Raw genomic sequence first — 20,521 nt, 5'->3', positions numbered from 1 at the left:
GAATGGTATAGGACAGAGTTCCCCAACCTTTCTGGGTTGGCAGCATGGAGCGGAGGGATGGGGGAAAGAGGGGATGATTTTGTGGGAGGGGCAGGTGCATGTGCATGTTCTCCCATGATATTTGTGGCAATGCTTACCTGAGTAGGGCCACAATCACCCCTAGTGAGGATCGCACGAGTGGGTCTGCGAGCACCCATGACAAGGTGAGCACCTGCAATAAGGGTCATGCAAGTGGGGCTGCGATGGCCCGCAACAAGGCTCGTGCAAGTGTGTCTGCAAGCACCCACAATGAGGCTTGTGCGAGTGGGACTGACAATGTTCGCCCAAGTGGGGTCAGACTGCCCGCGATGATTGCGGCAATTCTTGTGTGAGTAGGGCCCTACATGCATACAGATGCACACACACTGATGGCTGCTCACTTGGCCCAATGGCAATTAGGCCATGGCCAGTACTGGGCCATGGCCCACAGGTTGGGTACCCCTGTATAGGGTCTGCTGTTTGAGCAGGGGGTTGGACTAGAAGACCTTCAAAGTCCTTTCCAACTGTGTTATTTTAATCAGCAATTCCTGATGGGATGATAAAAACAGAGATCTTAAACTTTGAACAAGGGATTTGAAATAAATTGATCCACAATGAACACAAGTTCTGGCTGAACAACTGAAATGCTATAGAGAATACTGGCAATATCACCCCATTTTATTTTCTGTTAAGTTCAGACTTTTTCCACTAACTCATAGAAGATTCCAAGGTAGTGTTTTCATCTCAATACATGATTCAACTAATGATAGGCTAACGTATTTCAAATGAAGGTTGAGTCTACCAGGAGTATAATAGCAGAACCTTCATAGCAATTGAGTGTTAATAATTATATGTTAAGCATATGAAGCAGCATGCAAATATATCTCACTAAAGGAATGTGGAGGTTTTTCTAATATTCAGGAAGCAATTAGTGGTATTTCTCTCCCACATTACATGGTTCACAGAATTACAGGGTTGGAAAATAGGTCTTTAGAGGTCTTGTAATCTAATTACCTGCCCAGGTCTAGAAACTCATTGCATCACAGACAAATGACTGTTCAACCTTTTCTTTAAAAACCTTCATGAAAAAAACCTGAAGGAGCATCCAGAGTTCCATGAAGGAAACTGTAGCTCTTATGAGTAGCAAAGTCTTCCTTATTTTAAGTCTGAATCTTCCTCTACAAAGCTCTACCCAAGATGATGGTTTGTTTGTTATCTTCAAACCTGGCTAATTTCCATTGTGCCAGACAAGTATTACAAAATAGTTCCAAAACATAACAATTTACTAGGTCAATTGAAGGTCTATTAATTAAAAGGTTCTGTTATTTATGGCACCCACTCAAGTTTCTTTCTAACCAGAGCCTTTCAATCACTGTCAACACATTTATCTGTAGCATCTTGTGCTCAAAGATTCGGTAACCCTAAATCGGGATAATGAGAAAACTTGCTGAAGGACCAAAAAGCACTGACCCTATCTTGTCTAAATGAAGCTCTTCCATTAGAGAGACATGAGAAAGGAAAATTAAATGTATGGTAATTATTGTTCTGGTTTAGATCAGTCCATAGCTTTGAATGCCCATAACAGTGAGACCTGCTCATTTTTTTTTTTTTGACTGCAAATACAAACTACACACATCTGTATTACAAGAAGAATATGTTTATGTTAACCTACCTTCTAGGTGTAATGCCATTTTCCAAACTTGTGGTTTGACTTCGAAGCCAGCGGCGCTGGTAACTAGAAGAGGAGCTGGGAGATGGTAATGGAGTCATCAAAAGACTACTCAGGGATGCTGTCAACAAAGCAAAATGTCAGTAGTTTTGTCAGAATGTAATTTCTTCTGAACTTGAAGGTAGCTGAGCCATGCTTCTATTATAGATAGCCAATACAATTCTTATTTTATGGACTGAACGTAAGAGATAGAAAGAACTGATTACTTATCTATAAATGCAGTTAGAATAGAATAACAGAGTTGGAAGGACCCTGGAGGTCTTCTTTATGTAGATACTGTGAATGTATGCACATAAATCGGGCAACATGGATTAAACATCCAGGAAATATAGCAAGGTTTCTGGAAAAGGTCTATCAAAGAAAATAGCCAATATTATTTCCTGATTTAAATGAAAACTAGAAATTGACTTGGGAAGGGAGGAAATAGTTTTGCTGCAGGAGAGAAATCTCTTGACATAGCACTGAAGCTATTTTAGAATCTAGCAAGCTGATAGGTGTAGGTTAGATCAAAATTCAAGGCAGTAACTTTTGGGAAAAAAAATCCAGAGGTTATAGAGGACCATATACCTTGAAAATAATACAGCAGGACCTAAACTATTGGTTTGGGCAGCATATCAATGCTGCTCTGACCCTTCTGGTTGATGCAATCACAACAGAAAAAGAGCAATGGCGATAACGGCAAAAAACCCTTTCCATTTCAATACCTGATGTATTTGTTAAAGTGAAACCACAAGTAGTTCAGAAAAGGAACATAACAGCTACAGACTTGCAGTCTGTTGAGTAACGCTTATGAACCCTATCCAGTCTTATTGCTAAACAAAATATCCTCATAAAAGGATATTATCTTAGCTTCCTGAAAGACTAGTAGTACAGAGCCATATGTGATGATTTAAGTTAATGGAGAAATTGTAACCTTAGGTATGGAACTGGCTGCATGACAAACTATCTTCAATTTTTACTTGAAAAGATGTTACTTCTATCTGAAAGATGTGGGTTATTTCTCTCTTGTCCCCTGCAACTCTATCTGCTGATTCAGAATACTGTTGATGATGAGAACCAGATTGTGATGTTTCAGTTATAATAGTGTTCAAGACACAGTGCTGAAATAACAGAGGCATTCCTCTTCTTTCACTCTATAGTCTCTCAATGCAGTACGAAATTAATAGCACCCAGCCTTTTCTTTGTGGGTACAGATGATTTTGATCAGTATTTAAAAAAAGCAAATATTTTAAGTCTCATAGCAGTCCTGGAATATAATGTCAAATTTAGAATTAGAGAGCTACATTGGCTTTAAAGACAGCTTTCTTTAAACCTTGTTGCCAGAGTGGTTTGCAAACAGGAAGAGTTGCTGGAGCAAGTCTGCTTCATAAATGGTTAAATGGCACATTCAGAAATTAAAATTTGTTCCTACAAATTAGGCACTTGCAAATGGTACTCTTTAAGATCCAGAGTGAAGGCCCAATTCCTGCAACAAGGGGAAAAAACACAACTCTTTGAAGATCCAGAAATCCTAATACCAATAGAATGATTGAAATAAAAGGAAAAGGAAAAGGAATAGTAGTGGCAAGAGATCTAATATTAAAAAGAAAGAAAGAAATGGAAATAAGAGAATCATGACCATGTTATGGTAATTCTGAGAACTAGAGTAAATTAGTAACAATTAAACCTATATGCATTGCAGAAAGAAGAGAAGATAAGTGTAAATAATAACATAAAGACTCATTTTATCTTATGTTGCCAATATTCTAATATGCTTATAGCACTAAGAACCTGAAGGTGGCATGGTGACAACATTTACATTTATCTTAAAACCAGTAACTTGTGAATATTAGAAAATCACGACTGGCAAGTCTCAACAATGAGTTTGGAACAGCGGACATCACACACACAAAAAAGATCAACATACTTTTTGATCTATACTATCAACAAAGTGACAAGCAAGTAATTCCTATTTCTAAATGTACTATCTGTATTCAAAGGAAGAATGTATGAATTTCATCTCAAAATTAAATCTGAATCTACTGGGTGATATTTCATTACAATGTTTTGATTACACTTCTGAAAAGAACAAAGAAAATGATAACTACCTGATCGAGCAATGCCACTATCTCCGTCTTCATTTTGACCTCTACTGGGCATGTCAACAGGAGTGCTGTGTGCTGAATTGTTAAAAATATCAAAGTTAAAGCAAGTATCCAAACTATCTTTTCAAAAGGTACTTCCTACTAGCAGTTGGATTCAAGAGTACTATTTTTAAAGCTCCAGAACATTAAAATAAAATAAATAGGACTGATCTATTAAGTAGAAAATAATATATTGAAACTAATTTACAACACTGTTTAGGAAGTATCGTTTGAAATATCACATTTATTATGTTCACAGGTTTGAAGTGAGAAGTCCTTTGTGCTTGGTTGTTTGCTTTCAGATGTTTCATTACCCAACTAGGTAACATAGCTAGAGGGCATGGAAGTAGCTCCTTGTTTATGTTTATCTACTCTGGCAGGGCAAGCAATTGTATATGCAGAATTAGTCTATAAGTTTGTAAGTCTTGATACTCAGAAAGTATCAAAGCTCCAGAGAATTACTAATTTCAATGCCTATGCTGCCACAAAATTCTGTGAAGTAATAAGGGGTCATTCACTACCAGTGAATTTCAAATTTCAAAATTGCTTTGACAGTGTAGTCCATGAAAACAGCAAATACCAGGACCCCCTAGATATATTTTCATGGAATGATCCTTAAGCTTGGGAACCTGGCTTCTAGTCGTGATGGCAATGTATTGTCTTTAGGATTCTCTCACAATAGAGTATCAACAAGAGAGTGCAACTGTACTTATGTTATCCACACCGGCTACACTTTGATATTTGTGGTTAGCTACTGGAGTAGTCATCTTTGGTCTGATCCAGCACAACTAAAACATGTATCCCAACAATATGTCATCAACCACATTTTAGAAAAACAAATGCACATCACTTTCAGGATTTATAAAGTTTCTAAAAGTTCGTAGGTAGAATCAATTACTCTGTTCAATTTATCTGTATGGAATACTGTTTGGAAGGGATATGTCACTTTGCACTCTTCTACAAATGCTTTAATGTGATGTTTCTAATAAATAATTTCTGTGGAAACTCTCACACTTTTACAAGAGTTGCAAGGTTAAAAAATATAATTAAAATTCAAAACAAAGTCTTAGGGAATTATAGTACTTAACAGAATTAAGATATTTATTGAAGCAAAACTGTCAGACTGGCCCAGTTTACTCCCTAGGAAAGAACAAACTTTGATTCCATAGGTGATAGAGAAAGGGTACTTTTACTAGAGATGCTGAGTGCAGTGTAGCAAGGCAAGCTCTCAAGAAAAACCACATGAAAATCATATATTGAAAGCAATCCCCCAATATCCAAAACCCTCCCCTCCATGAGAGTAGTTCAATCAGGTTCTGTTCCGATGTTTTGAGAACCCGTTGCCTCGGGCACCACTGTAAATTCTTTTCCCAGGACCGGTGTCCTTGAAGGCAGGAAGAAGGCTTGGCTTTGGCACCCCTGCTTCCTGTTAGAGTCCATACCCCCCAAATTTGCCACATTTTTTTCACACCTCTAGCATTCTTCCCCTCCCAAATGCCCCTCCCACCCAACCACCCCATTATGGCAGTTGCTAGCTAGCTTCAAAGAAAGTGAAGCTGACACAAAATCTTTCATGTACAAGTTCACATATAACTTTTTATTTATAAGCTACAAAAATGTACATGTCCAGGGAAAATTATTTAAATTAAATCCAACATTTTAGATATTATAGAATGTTAGCACACATGCACTCAACAATTACTTATTTTCAAAAAGCTTCTTGTTCAGTAATCAATGCTAGCAGAGCAGCAAGTTGCAACACATGAAAGTAATATTCAAATAAATATAAATCAATATTAGAGAGATTACTAGATTTAGAGAGCATATAGTATAAGGTTTGTGACCCTTCTAAGATTAAATTACATACTTCTTTTATACTTTGTCCACTTCCAAAATGTTATTCCTATATTAAATTCATTTGAGCTCATTGGGTGATTTTTTTTTTAGTTGAAGCAAGGCAGTGGGAATCATAGAGAAAGTGTGGCAAATAAATATGCTAGCATTTATTGTATGTGCAAGTATAACTTCGAAAAAAGAACCTGGAAAAAAGAACTCCTCTCAAAACTGGAAAAACACAATTATTAGCATCATATAAGTGCTATTTCACAGAAAAATACTATTAATGAAGGAATTCAATTGATGTAGCCCAATATTTTAAGATGTCTATCATTAGAGACATTATTATTCAATAATAAAAATGAGGACTAATTGTGTCATTCTACTTATAGAGAGTAGTTACTGATCCCATGGCAACAGATATTACTGCATCTCAAAAGTATAGATAGGTGCATCATGCTGTACCCAACATTGCACACAAACCTGCAAAGAAAGAAGCACTCCGGATGAGCCAGAAAGGCCCTCCTTCAGGTATACTATACAGCAACATGTTGCTACCTGGCGGTAACACACCTAAAGAGAGCAATATGGGAAATATACAGATCAAGGATCAGAGAAGCCTGAAATGTGAAGAACCAACCAAAGGATAGGATTTATGCAGTACCGCTGCCACATCTGCTAATTTTAATTTGATATATTTACCTAAAATACTTCCATTCTGATATTGGCCCAAGCCATTTGGATGCAAATTCAGCCTTGACTGATCTTGATTGATGTATTCAAAACTACCTTGCAAGCTTGAAAAAGAAAAGGCCGTTAAAGAAAGATATTTAAATTTCATCAAAACTTAAATCGCTAATTTTTCACTACTAATCTTAATTAGAAAAAATGATGATTTTCCAAGATTTCTAATTTATAGATTATCATCTTCAAGTAATCTATACATTTTCCTTATATGAAAAATGGAAATAAAAATTAAGCAATTGCATCAATTATACAACTGTATCCAAATTTAGACTTCTCACCTGGAGTTCTGCATGGAGTGGCATTGTTGCTTGATGGAAATAAAAAAAAACCCTGCCTAATTAAAGAATGCAGTGATTGATTTTGGCTATATTACAGCCATATAAATATGCCAAAGTTACATCTTTCCCCCCCTACCTGTTTCTTTTGGATTCAGCTGACCTAATTTTATTCCTTTTTGTTTCTCTTATCTGAGGGAACTATAATGGAACATAAATTCTCACACTGTTCATGTTGTATTACAATAGCCTATTTCTCATAGAATATTAGAAAATGTAATGTAAGCAGTATTTCCTAAGATATCAAGCTAACTATGAGGCAAGAAGCTAAAGTGCACAAGAAGAATCTAAGTAACTGTTGATATACAATCCACAACTTTAACCTTTAAAGCAACAAAACACAAAACTATTCCCATCATTAATTGTTGCAGTTACAGCAAAAAGCCTTCTAGTGGACAATGCTAGTATGCATCTTAAATCCTATGCCTGGAACCAATTATATTATTCTTAGACAACACAACATTTCTGTCAGGCAAAAGGACAGGTTTCCTCTTGGTGTATTTCCCAGGAGGCAGATAGAAAAAGTGGCAACCCCTGTCTCCTTCTTCCTAAAGCCCTCTTTCTCCTGAAGTTCAATTTCTTGCAGACATGAGTCAAGAGAAGATTGTTTCTTCTTTCAGACTGCTTCATGCCTCTCCGAAAGAGGGTCTGCTTCTTTCTCTCTGTAAAAACACAATCTGTCTGAGCTGAGAATTCAGAGGAAAGCATCAGCAGGATGGCCATATCTGGCCAACATACTGGAGATTTTAAAGGAGAAGAGAAAGAGCAAGAAGCAAAAAGAAGAAACAAAAAGTAGCTTTTCTACTCATATAATAATTATAAGTCTGAATTGCAACCTGATTTTATACTAGACAGTTCAAAGATGTACGAAAACCATCAATTAAAATTAGGAAGAGTTCGCACTATGTGAGAGAATGAAAATATGTCTACCCAGTCTCTCCCTCTCTTCATATCTTTGTCATCCATTGCAGTGGTGGGTTTCAAAATTTTTTACCACCGGTTCTGTGGGTGTGGCTTGGTGGGTGTGGCATGGCTTGGTCAGCGTGGCTTGGTGGGCATCACAGGGGAAGGATACTGTAAAATCTCCATTCCCTCCCCACTCCAGGGGAAGGTTACTGCAGAATGCCCATTTCCTCCCAATCAGCTGGGACTCGGGACGCAGAGAATAGATGGGGGCGGGGCCAGTCAGTATTTACCGGTTCTCCGAACTACTTAAAATTTCCGCTACCGGTCCTCCAGAACTGGTCAGAACCTGCTGAAACCCACCTCTGATCCATTGACTTCTACTACTTTTCAGGGAGAGTCTGTGATGAGGAGAAATTTAGAATTCTGATTACAGGATTCTAGGCTGCATGGACATTTGCAGTGCACATTAATGCCATGGAGAAAAATTCTACAGCATTTACTGTTATCCACTCTCCAATAATTTGATGGATGATACTCTCTATTTTTAAAGGATGATAATATTAAAGAAATTTTCATGTGTTGAGTACAGGTAGTCCTTGACTTACAGCAGTTCATTTATTGACCGTTCAAGGTTACAACGGCACTAAAGAAAGTGACCTAAGACCATTTTTCATGTTTACAACCATCATGGCCATGTGATCAAAATTCGGATTCATGGCAATTGATTCATATTTATGACCTTGCAGTGTCCCAGAATCATGTGATCACCTTTTGCAACCTTCTGAAAAGCAAAGGCAATGGGGAAGCCAGGTTCAGTTAACAACAATGATACTAATTTAACAACTGCAGTACTTCACTTAACTGTGGCAAGGAAGATCATAAAATGGGCCAAAATTCACTTAACAAATGTTTCGCCTAGCAACAGAAATTTTGGGCTCAATTATGGTCATAAGTCGAGGACTACCTGTACAGTGTTCTTGGACACGTTTTGCAACTTGGCAAGATAATTTTTATCTTTCCTGGAATTTTAAAGTTTAAATTATTACATATTAAAATTTATTCTAGTTCAGTTGTTTATTTTAACCCCTCTTTTCTTTTGTCCCACATTTATAATTAAAACTTGGCATTCTGTTTTAACGTTGTTTTTAGCCAAAGCTTTTTGTATGTACTTTGTTTAATTATTCTAATATTGTAAATTCAGCTTCAGATATTTGCATATCTATTTCTGCTGGTGCTGGCTAATGAACACAGTAAAGTCTTGCAATTTCACTCTTTCACGGGGCAATGACATAGTATTATGTATTTATTTTAATTTATTTGATTCTGTGGCCAAGTATAATAATTAGAAAAAATAAGTAGAACAGATTAAAAATAAATAAAGATACATAATAAATATAAAAATAATTAAACATATAAAAATAAACATATAAACATATAAAAGCTATCAATAAAACTATACTAAAACAAAAATTAATCATGGTCAGCAGCCGACTTCATCACTTGATCAGATTTTATACAGCCGCTATAGAAGCTCTCCACTATTTCCAGAGCCTGGGCACGATGGTAAAGCCGTGACTTGAGAGCCATCCTAAAGGCCGGGTGGATCAGGGCTAAGGCAAGATCTACACAATTTTGTTTTAGGTAGGAATTTCTTCAGTTCTACTTTTCTGGTAGTAGAGTTATAGTATGGGGGGAAGATTTCAGCTATTAGGAAATTCCTTTCCCAGAAGAAAATTAGTAAAATTATCAACTTAATTTCTCTATCCACAAATTTGGTGAAGAATTTGAAAGGTCATTTCTCCTGACCTCTATTGTCTAAATATTAGAGAAAACATGACAAGGAAGGAGTATTAGGCATGTTCGCCACCTTGAATAATTTATAAAAATAATAAAGGTGGGATTACAATAAAATGAAACATTTTGTTCCCTACTGTAGATTTCTACATTCCAAAGTATATTCCAATTCCAATCAAGTCAGTTAATGTCATTTTAATCCTGGCCCAAATTTAGAGATTTTACATTATTACAAGTGCTGGGATAGTAGTTTTGTTCTTCCTGTATAGTGTTGATCTTTATTCTTACACAAACAAAATTACAGTCTACTTTATTATGGACTAGTTTTGAATGTTACTTTTAAAAATAAAATAAATTGAACTTCTAAGGAATTTTTCTTATAGTTAAGAATCTGAAATAAAACAGAAAATAAGATCACCTTACCTATTTGTACTTCCAAAGAAGCTGCCTACTCTAGCAGAAAACACTTTACTCATCATAAGTTGTGGAGGAGAACTGAAAGGATAAACAATGCCAAGAGTCAATAAATCCAAATGCAATTCCAATTCTGATATAATATCATGGAACTGAAGACACCAGCTCACCGTATGTAGTGAATTTTCAGTGTTGAGCCTTTGTAACTCATTGCTACTGAACCAAACATCATCTCACCCAGCATGTTGACATCTGAAGCAGGCCTGGCATACTATAGATAAAGAAGACAAGGAGTATACATGTGTCTAATTACTGTCATAAAATGTCATATTCTAATTCTACACTAACTCAGCTTTATTCTACAAGCATATTATAGTATTATTGCATCCCAGAAGAAGCAAATGCAATGCAGGATTTTCTGAAGACTTCCCGAGTTCTGCTGGATAATCATCACCTTTGGCAGATAAAGTAAAAAACATATATCATCCCATAACTACGAGCTTCACCAATTTAAGACTTATTTTCTTTCTGAGGGAAGATATATACTGTAGTTACCACCTAGACTAGAAATTAAGACATATATTTATGCAAAAATACATTTAATCTTTTATACTGTAATCCCAAATGTAACAATTCATATATTTTTTTCTCCTGCTCCCATGCAAATTATAAAGCTCTTTTTTTCTATTATCGTCTTGTGGCAATAGGTAGAAATTCAATGTAAAGATTAATTTCCAGATCATGCAAATTGGATTTGTATAGATTTCAGCTGTCATATTCAGGTTACCTCATATTTAGGAATATCTTCCTTGCCAGATTCTCTGCTGTTCACAGAAGGGCTATGGGGGTAAGCTGTGTTAATACCACTATTTCTTTGGCAGCATCCGCCACCTGTTTTTCCAGAAGCATCCTAAAAGGATTGAATAAATATTAAAGATAAATCAGGCCCCAAATTTTGTTGGGGTGGGGGGGAAAGGGACAATTAGAACATTTGAAATTTGAAAGAAAGTTCTGTTTACTTGTAATGGTATGAGAGAATGACCTTGTGGAATGAGGAAACAATCAGACAAAGGGGAGTCCCAGTGGCGTAATAGTTAGAGAAAGAAACTTGGAAAGATCTGCTCTAATTGATCAGATGGTTAAAAGTGGTAGCGGGAGATTTGACTTGCAAGATTCTGTTAATGTAGCCTTAAAATAAAGTACAATTAGATTATGTAGTTGTGTTTTCTGTCTTATTTACCTTATTTATTTTACTCTTATAAATGACTGTCATACAAACTCTTCATAAGTCATGGCAGATATGACTACAATAAAATACCCACCTACAGAACAAGTAAAGTTACTCTCTGCTACCCATTTCAGTCCCCCAGGAATCTTTTCAATATCCAGCTTGCCTTTCTATTTTCATGAGCAGGTAGGCATGCTTCCAAACAAAGCACTGGAGTGCATATTTATTCCCCAAGAATGCACCTGGGACCATGTATGAACCAGAAGAACTTCTATAAATAAAGATGATACTACAAGTTGTTCTTTTGCAACATGCTACCTCCAAATGTGTGTTTTTTTAATAAAAAGAACTTTAAAAAAAATTAGTGTGAGGGGAATAGGAAGCTTAGTGAATACCAAGGCGGTCTTAATTGATAGACTAATATTGACAGAGATTTCGGAACATCAATTCCAACTCCTACAAGTACCAGTCACTTCAGCAGTATTTTGCTAAATGTACCAATACTAAAAATAATAAAAATGACTTGCTTGCAATTTTTTCTTACCTGAAGTATATGAACTGGGCTTTGTTGAATTTAATATTGGTCAAAGCAAGTAAGCATTTCCTTTACAAATAGCTGACAAAACTTTCCTATTTCTGTTAATAGTCTAATCTTAAATTCTCAGGACGATTTTGTCTATTTGCAAGTAGAATCTTCAAACAAGATCTTGGACTTTTGAATTGTTTGTAAATTACTCTTTTTAATCATGTATATGTTGTTAGCCTGTAATCATGTGCCTATATATCTCTGTTTTTCCCCTTCCTTAGTAATGCAATCAAATGAAAAGTAAATGAAAAGCTATTTTTTTAAAAAAAATCAAAAAAATCAGATTTTTTTATTTAAATCGGATTTTTTTATTTTTATTTAAATTGGATTTTTTTAAATAAAATGCTTTTTGAGGAAAATATATTACCATCCAAAGGTTATTCCATCATGAAATAAAGATTAGTTTTTTTAATTATGTAGAATAAGGCTGTATATGTTTAATTTTTTTGGTAAATAAATTCCATTAATGCATTCACAATGTCATGCTTTTCCAGAGGTTTTTGTAAGATTATTGGGCAGTTTCTCTGCCTACAAGATATTATCACAGATGCTTAGTTTATTTTTGCAGTTCTCAAAACTGAATTTGACTCAGCAGAGATCACATGCCTCTTCTTCACAGCAAAAATGTTATAACATGAACAGAGTTGAGAAAAAGACCTTAATCCTATTGTTCTACAAACCTATGAATACAGAATCAACCCCTTCAGTGCTAAGTTTCAAGAAGTTCAGTGAATAGAATAGAAACAATATTTTTCTGATTGTTTGGAGTGGAATAGATCTGCACAAGAAGAAAGTGAAACTAAGTCTGAGGAGGAAGGGGCAAGCAGACAAGCAGTACAAAATGAAAGTGAAACTTTCTGAGTACAATATTGCACAGCCACAGACAGACAAGTCTTTGGATCTTTTTGTGTGTATGACCTGAGGTTTATCACATTCTTTCCTTGAAGGAAAAAACCTATAATGCAGCAGGCTGTAAAAGAGACCCAGTTTGGCAATATTTTAATGAAGTTCCTTTACCTATCGGTAAAGCAGGCATGCATGCAAACTGCAAACACTGCAACAAAGAAATGCAAGGCCTGGTGGCCCAAATGAGGCAACATCATGAGAAGTGCTGTGATGAAGATGATCAAAGAAACACATTTGAACAGGCAGGATCTTCAGGTTGGTAAACATTTTTATTGAATCATATTTCTAAAGACTGCCTTGAACTGTCATGTTTGAGCAAAATTATATTTCTAATTATTACTGCATGTTACTGTCATTTGGTACAGTTATGAAGAAAAGCAAATATTCCTTTTGGGGCAGTGCTGTGTACAATAAGCAGAAATTGTATAAACAATAAAATAACAGCATTGACTTTTTTGTTTAGGGGAATTCATGGATTCTGGAAACTATCCACCTTCAAGATCACCATCCTCCTGTTCTACAGTTACAGAGTTATCCATCCAGGATAGTGCTTTATTAGCATCATCATCATCAGACACCCACAGCCACATATCACTATCACCTAAAAGAAAGAAAAAACCCTTCCCTCCTGGAACCACCATAGATAAATTTGTGATAAAAATTAGCAGATTAGAAAAAGAGTTAATTGATGAAAAAATTGCCCCGTTTGTTTATGCAATGAACTCTTCTTTCTGTCTGACTGAGAACCCATATTTCATTAATATGGTTCAGTCACTGAGACCAGGATACAGTCCACCCAGCAGAGCAGATGTTGCAGGGAAACTGCTGGATAAAGTATATGACAGAGAAATGGAGCAATGTGTAACAGCTCTGGAGGGTAGAATTGTTAACCTAAGTATTGATGGGTGGAGTAATGTCCACAATGATCCTATTGTATGTGCTTGTATAACAACAGAAGAAGGGAAAGTCTTCCTTGCACAAACAATTGATACGTCAAGAAATGCACACACAGCAGAATACTTACAAGAAGTGGCAGTAAAAGCTATAATAACATGAACAAAAATTCAAATGTCTAGTACGCAGTTTGGTCACAGACAATGCTGCAAATGTATCCAAGATGAGAAGAAATTTAGAAGAGCAGGAAGGGAATACAAAGCTAATAACATATGGTTGCAGTGCTCATTTGCTGCACCTCTTAGCCAAAGACTTAAGTGTTCCAGAAATAAAGACTAATGTTGTTGAAATTGCTAAATACTTCCGTAACAATCATTTTGCTGCTGCAGCTCTGAAAAGGATGGGTGGAACCAAGCTAACGCTCCCACAAGATGTTAGATGGAACTCTGTGGTGGACTGTTTTGAGCAGTATATCAAGAACTGGCCTATTCTAATGACAGTTTGTGAAGAAAATCGAGATAAAATAGATGGCACTGTCATGGCCAAAATCCTCAACATTGGGTTTAAGAGAAATGTTGAACATATGCTGAGCATCCTGAAACCCATCTCTGAAGCTTTAAACAAAATACAGAAAAATAGCTGTTTTATTGCTGATGCTGTTGAAATTTGGAAGGAACTGAGTGAACACTTAAAAACAGAACTACACATGGACAGAATTAAATTACAAGCATTAAAAAAACGAATGGGACAAGTACTGTCTCCAGCTCATTTTTTGGCAAATATTGTCAATATCCAGTATCAGGGTCAAAACTTAAGTGCTGAGGAAGAGGAGTTAACTATGACATGGGTATCCAGCAATCATCCATCTGTAATGCCAACTATAATAAACTTCAAAGTTAAGGGGGAACCATTCAAGAAATATATGTTTGCTGAAGATATTTTAAAGAAAGTCACACCAGTGAACTGGTGGAAGTCACTTAAACACAGAGACTGTTCAACTAATGATTTCACTTTTAACAGCAGTAGCTTCTTCTGCAGGCGTTGAAAGAATATTCTCTTCCTTTGGACTCATTCATTCTAAATTGAGAAATCGTTTGGGATCCAATAAAGCAGGATAGCTTGTTTTTCTTTTCCAGATTATGAACAAAGAAGAAGATGAAGATGACGAGTGAGCTACAGAGAACAGTATTTAAGTTTTTCATGTGTAGGCTGGGCTGATAGTCTAAGTTTCTTAAAATATATATATTTTGTTTAGCCAAATTAGTTAAAAAACATGGATGTTTGTTTAAGCAAATAACATATGCTGTAATGTTATTGTTTCAGTTGAATAAATCTATTTAAATTGTTATTATTAAGGTAATGATTATTTTTCTCCTTCCTAAGTACAACAGAAAAGTTGTCCAAATATGAATGATTAACCTATTAAACTTGGAATAAAAAAACTAATATGAAAAGTTGTTATTCTAAAAATCTTCATCTACTTGCATATTAAAGTTATACCAGCAAGAATTAGTCTTTATGTAGAAAACTATGATTTAAATCAAGCCTTACTGACTAGTGATTGAAATCGTGATTGAAATCGTGATTTAAATCAGTTTGATTTAAATCAAATCCACCCTGATTCTGATTCTGTTATCTGCTTAGAGAGGGCTGTAAAAGCACTGTGAAGCGGTATATAAGTCTAAGTGCTAGTACTATTGCTAAGAGGGGGTCAACTTATTTTCCAAAGCACCAGAGGGCAGGACAAGAAACAATGGATGGAAACTAATCAAGGAGAGAAGCAACCTGGAATTAAGGAGAAACTTCCCAACAGTGAGGACAATAATGGGACACCTTGCCTTCAGAAGGTGCAAATGCTCCATCACTAGAGGTTTTTAAGAAGAGAGTGGACAGCCACTTGTCTAAAATGGTATAGGGCAGTGATGGCTAACCTTTTTGCTGTCGCGTGCCGGGGGGTGGGGTGGGGGAGGTTTGCGTACGCTTGTGTGCCCACACCCACAATTCTATGCGTCCCGCCCTGTGCATGCGTGCATGACCCCCCTCCCCCCCGCTCCTGGCATATGATGGCCCGGTAGGCCCGTTTTTGTTTCTCACCTGGCTCCAGATCCTCTCTATGCATCTGGGGAGGGCGAAAACAGACTTTCCCACCCCCTAAGAGGCCCGAAACAGCCCATTTCCCAACTTCCAGTTGGACAGGAAGTGACATTTTTTGCTGTCCCCAGCCCCAGAGCCTCTCTAGGAGTCCCTGGAGGCTGAGGACAGCAAAAACGTCACTTCCTGTCCAACCAGAAATTGGGAAATGGGCCATTTCAGGCCTCCAGAGGACCTCCAAGGGGGTGGGGAAGGCTGTTTTTGCCCTCCCCAGATGCATAGAGAGGATCTGGAGCCAGGTGAGAAAGAAAAACGGGCCTCCCCTCCCCACGCCCTCCGGAGGCAGGACACAGCCTGTTTCCCTACTTCTGGTGGGCCCAGATGGCCCAAAAATCAGCTGGCTGGCGCGTGCACTGATATGGCTACTGATATAGCATGCCATAGGTTCGCCATCACGGGTATAGGGTCTCCTGCTTCAGCAGGGGGTTGGACTAGAAGACCTCCAAGGTCCTTTTCAGCTCTGTTCTGATTGATTGATTGATATAAATGTCCCTCTGACTCTGTTTTGGAAAGTATTTGGAGTGGGGGGGGGGAAGGATTAATCGATTAGAAAAAATGAGCAGGAATCCTCTTTCACTCTTGTTCCAAGGATATGCTATGAAGCACAATGTCCTTATCACCTTTTACTACACAACATTTTTTTCCTCATTATTTTATAATATACTACTTTTTTTGTAAGAGCTGATTTTGTAATCTCCAAAATGGGAGATTTCAGTGGAAAGAGTAAAATGATTTCTTGTCATGTGCCTGAGTCATGCTATTGACAAGGAAAATCAGAAGAATGAGCCTCAGTTAAAAATCTTTTTTACTTTAGAATTATCTAGAATTTCAATAGAATAAGTTATAGCAGTTTCTACCCATTAGCTAATCACTTAAAGCAATAATAGTTGACAGATATAGGAAGATAAATGCTGAGGAATAGCATTTAAAACTATTGGTATTTTGACATTTCAGTGGCTCAGTGGCTAAGACACTGAGTTTGTCAATCAAAAGGTCGGCAGTTCAGTGGTTCGAATCCCTAGTGCCGCATAACAGGGTGACCTCCTGTTACTTGTCCCAGCTTCTGCCAACCTAGCAGTTCGAAAGCATGTAAAAAATACAAGCAGAAAAATAGGGACCACCTTTCGTGGGAAGGTAACAGCGTTCCGTGCGTCTTTGGCATTTAGTCATGCCAGCCACATGACCACGGAGACGTCTTCGGACAGCGCTGCTCTTTGGCTTTGAAAAAAGATGAACACCACCCCCTAGAGTTGGGAACTACTAGCACATATGTGCAAGGGGAACCTTTACCTTTATGCCAATTCTCAGAAATCAGTTATTCTCAATGGCAGAAATTAGTTTTCATTTACATAAAATGCTTTTTATATATTAAATTATATAAATTAAAATGTCAAGGAATTTTTTTTAGATCTGTTTGTATATGGTAAAGCTATTTAGAGAATATATTTTGTTTAGAAGATTATAGCAGTCTCTACAGTATGTATATTTTTTCCCATTTTGGAACGGAGTCTAAAAGGGACCCATTGCCAATGGAGTATCTCTATGACTGAAACTCAGGTTTAGATTTAAATTTTAAATTTTTAGATGCAGGTTTTAAATACCAATGATTCTGATAATGATTTCTTGCTTAATGAAGACTTATTTATTAGCCATCAGTACAAAGACATCTTGAAGTATTTTCTACAAGTTTTTCTCTTCACATAATATTAAGTATCATTGTTACAAAAACAAAAAAATAGGACACAGAAATATATTTATAGATGGAAAAGAATTCAGTAAAAGCAAGGGATTCTTAAAAAGTGCACAGAAAAATAGGAATGTTGATGGAAATAAAAAAATTGTTTTATAGGAGGGTAAAAAGGGCTAAAGGAGTCTCTACCAGAGTGAACTGAAAAGTGATGAAACTGAAGTAAAAGAAGATAGGAGGTATTTTAAAGATTTGTATGGGAATAATATGATGTTGAAGAACAGAACTGAAACCCAGACTATAAATGTTATTGTTCAAGAAAAAAAATAATGAAAAGAAAATCCTACAACAATTATGAGATTTGAAAAAGGTAAAGTTTGAAAGTACATGTGGTATAACTGGAGAATAAATACGCTGTTTGCTTTTGAAGTGGCTGTGAAACTTCTTTAGCATAGTCATTTTTTTCCTGACAATTGGAAGAATACTATTATTGTTCCCTAATGCAAAGGTAGCAATAACAAGACTGGATGCAAAAAAACGGTAGGGGGCATTTAATTTGTTATGTGTCCCAGGGAAATTAGTATAATTCTAATTTAAAGGGTACAATTTGAGGAGAATAAATAATATTTGGGAATTCTGGCTTAATGCTAAGCAGACTAAGGATGCTAGCCAGATGAATACCTGGTAGGTAGATTCCCCCCCCCCCCACCATTTTCCTCTCCAAAAACTAAGCTGCATCTTATACTTTGGTGCGCTTATACTCCAAAAAATATGGTAATAAAAACTTACCTGAAACTGTTTCTCATCAGTCTTTCGGACAGCTGTAGAATCGAACAAGACTTGTCTTCCCCGTCTTTCACAGTCTTGGTACACTATCAAGCGGATTTCATTTAGATCAAACCCAGAACAGGACCAGCTATGAGTTTTAAGAAAAAATGAAGAGAATTATTCAAGTATTTTTTTCCTCTAGCAAATCCAACAGTCTGTATTGGAAACAGTTAATTTAAGGCAGTGATGGTGAACCTTTTCCGCACCGAGTGCCAAAAAGGGAGCGCTCACGCGCTTCTGGGCCGCAACCTGGAAGAGGAGCTGCCCAGGGTACATGTGCACCCCCGAAAATGAACTTCTGATTTCAGCCAGGTACTCTTCCGGGTTTCTGGTGCACACGATGATCAGCTGGCCAGCACACATGCTCACGCAGGAAAACGGAAAACTAGCTCTTCTAGCTTCCGGCACTGCTGCATGCAAAAAGGCCAATTGATCGTTGTGCGTGCAGGCATGCCAGAAACCCGGAATGGGCGACGCCGCACATGCCAGGCAACATGGCTCCGTGTGCCACTTCGGGCACGCATGCTATAGGTTTGCTATCACGGATCTAAGGAATGGGAATTCAGAGCTCTAGTTAACAGTAGAGAAGAAGATGAAACACAACAATTCCATCAAATATTCTGCTTTCAAATATATATCTATAGTATAGGCAGCTTTGGATGGCAAAATTATTTATTTTCCCATATTTTTTAGAGGCCTAGACATTCTCCTCTATTCACTGTTTTGATAAGTGTCAGCCTTAATAGTGTAAAAAGTAACTCTCACACTGGAAAAGAGTGGGAAGCAATCAAAATTATCATAAAGAAAAACCCATGGGAGAAAATATCCAAGGAAAATTCACAATATTGAACACTATTTTAGTTTAAGAGAAAAGGCTGCATATTCATTTATTTATTTATTGGTTCGATTTATATGCCGTCCTTCTCCGGAGACTCAGGGCGGCTTACAATGCGTTAAGCAATAGCCTTCATACTTTTGTATATACCTGCTTAGTAGGGCTTTCAGCCCCCCCTAAGCAGTGTTCTTTTTTATACAAAGCCAGCTTATTGCCCCCACAATCTGGGTCATTTTACCTACCTCGAAAGGATGGAAGGCTGAGTCAACCTTGAGCCTGGTGAGATTTGAACTTGCAGTAATTGCAGGCAGCTGGTGCTATTTAACAGCACTTTAGTCTGCTGCGCCACCAAGGCTCTTATATGAGGGGGAATGGTTTTGTAACATTAAGTATAGTATGGAAAAAATGTAAAAAGAGATTTCTCCTTTTCATGCATTCTCAGAAGTTAGAATATCCAGTGTACTTGGGAAATTTGAGGAAGACAATAGTAGTTTATGTAATGCAGAGGTCAGTTATACATTCCAATACCAGATGTGGAATTCTTACCATCTTTTTAAAAAGGACAGCTTTAAAGAGAAATTCAAAGAGGGACAGATGTTCCTGAGTTGTTGGAAAAAATAGCTACATATAGTAGCAACCTATCTTTTTTCCATCGTATAGTCTATATAGTCATAGAGTCTTATAGAGTCACTATAGTCATAGAGTGAAATAGGACTATTTTTTAAATCAGAAACATCATGACTTCTCTTATGCAATTATCTATTTAGGTTGATTATTGTGCGCTTCATATAAAATAATAAGCTTGTTCCATAGTTATGAACATGTAATACATATTTTCATTATAACATGGGATAGCCACACTTGTTTAAATTTCACTCAGAATACATAAAAGTGTAGCCTTAGAAATGGAAAGAAAAAATGGAACAAGATTTAAGAAACTACATCCATCAACCTAAAAATGCTTGGGGACCATTACATATAAGGGCCTGGTGGCTCAGCAGACTAAAAGCATTGTGATTAACACCAGCTGTCTGCAATTATTGTAAGTTCGAATCTCACCAGGCTCAAGGTTGACTCAGCCTTCCATCCTTTCTAAAGTAGGTAAAATGAGGACCCAGTTTGTGGGGGCAATAAGCTGACTTTGTATAAATAGACAAAAGTATGAAGGCTATTGCTTAACGCATTGTAAGCCGCCCTGAGTCTCCGAAGAAGGGCAGCATATAAATCACATTAAAAAAAAAACCAAGCACATAATATGGAAGGACTCCAAATCAGACCAATAGCACAATTTGAATGCCAAATCTTGGATGATTAGTAATATGTTTAGATCATGGTTGTATAATCCTGAATCCTTGGATTGCAGGAGCTATCCCCTCTCCCATGGTAAGGCTTTTTGTGTGACTCATAATATCCTCCCCAATTGTTGCTACTGATTTTCCAGAAATGTCAAAAGAAACCTAGCAAGTTCATGAACAGATAATGTAGGAAAGGGAAGATGTGGAGC

The 20,521-nt window shown here is 36.9% G+C and overlaps 1 protein-coding gene across 5 annotated transcripts in view; it reads right to left on the bottom strand.

Moving 5' to 3' along the window:
* Positions 1–20,521, bottom strand: part of FNIP2 (folliculin interacting protein 2) — a 64,504-nt gene that overhangs the window by 23,086 nt on the left and 20,897 nt on the right. For 4 of the 5 annotated variants that reach the window (XR_015729162.1, XM_087874876.1, XM_087874877.1 and 1 more), the window contains exons 2-8: positions 18,144–18,270; positions 10,690–10,812; positions 10,073–10,173; positions 9,912–9,983; positions 6,409–6,503; positions 3,835–3,906; positions 1,691–1,808 (exon numbers count right to left, since the gene is read on the bottom strand). Coding sequence is in view for 4 of the 5 variants with exons in the window: in XM_087874876.1 (XP_087731002.1) it covers positions 1,691–1,808; positions 3,835–3,906; positions 6,409–6,503; positions 9,912–9,983; positions 10,073–10,173; positions 10,690–10,812; positions 18,144–18,270 (708 nt within the window). In the remaining variant the exon portion in view is untranslated. Of the gene's footprint in view, positions 1–1,690; positions 1,809–3,834; positions 3,907–6,189; positions 6,280–6,408; positions 6,504–9,911; positions 9,984–10,072; positions 10,174–10,689; positions 10,813–18,143; positions 18,271–20,521 lie in introns of all 5 variants that reach the window. The other variant, XM_034432852.3, reaches the window with a different exon arrangement.

Source organism: Pantherophis guttatus, chromosome 8 (genome assembly GCF_059756535.1).
Source record: "Pantherophis guttatus breed Tessera chromosome 8, ASM5975653v1, whole genome shotgun sequence".
NCBI classification, from domain to species: Eukaryota; Metazoa; Chordata; class Lepidosauria; order Squamata; family Colubridae; genus Pantherophis; species Pantherophis guttatus.
This window is presented reverse-complemented; position numbering and strand designations above follow the sequence as displayed.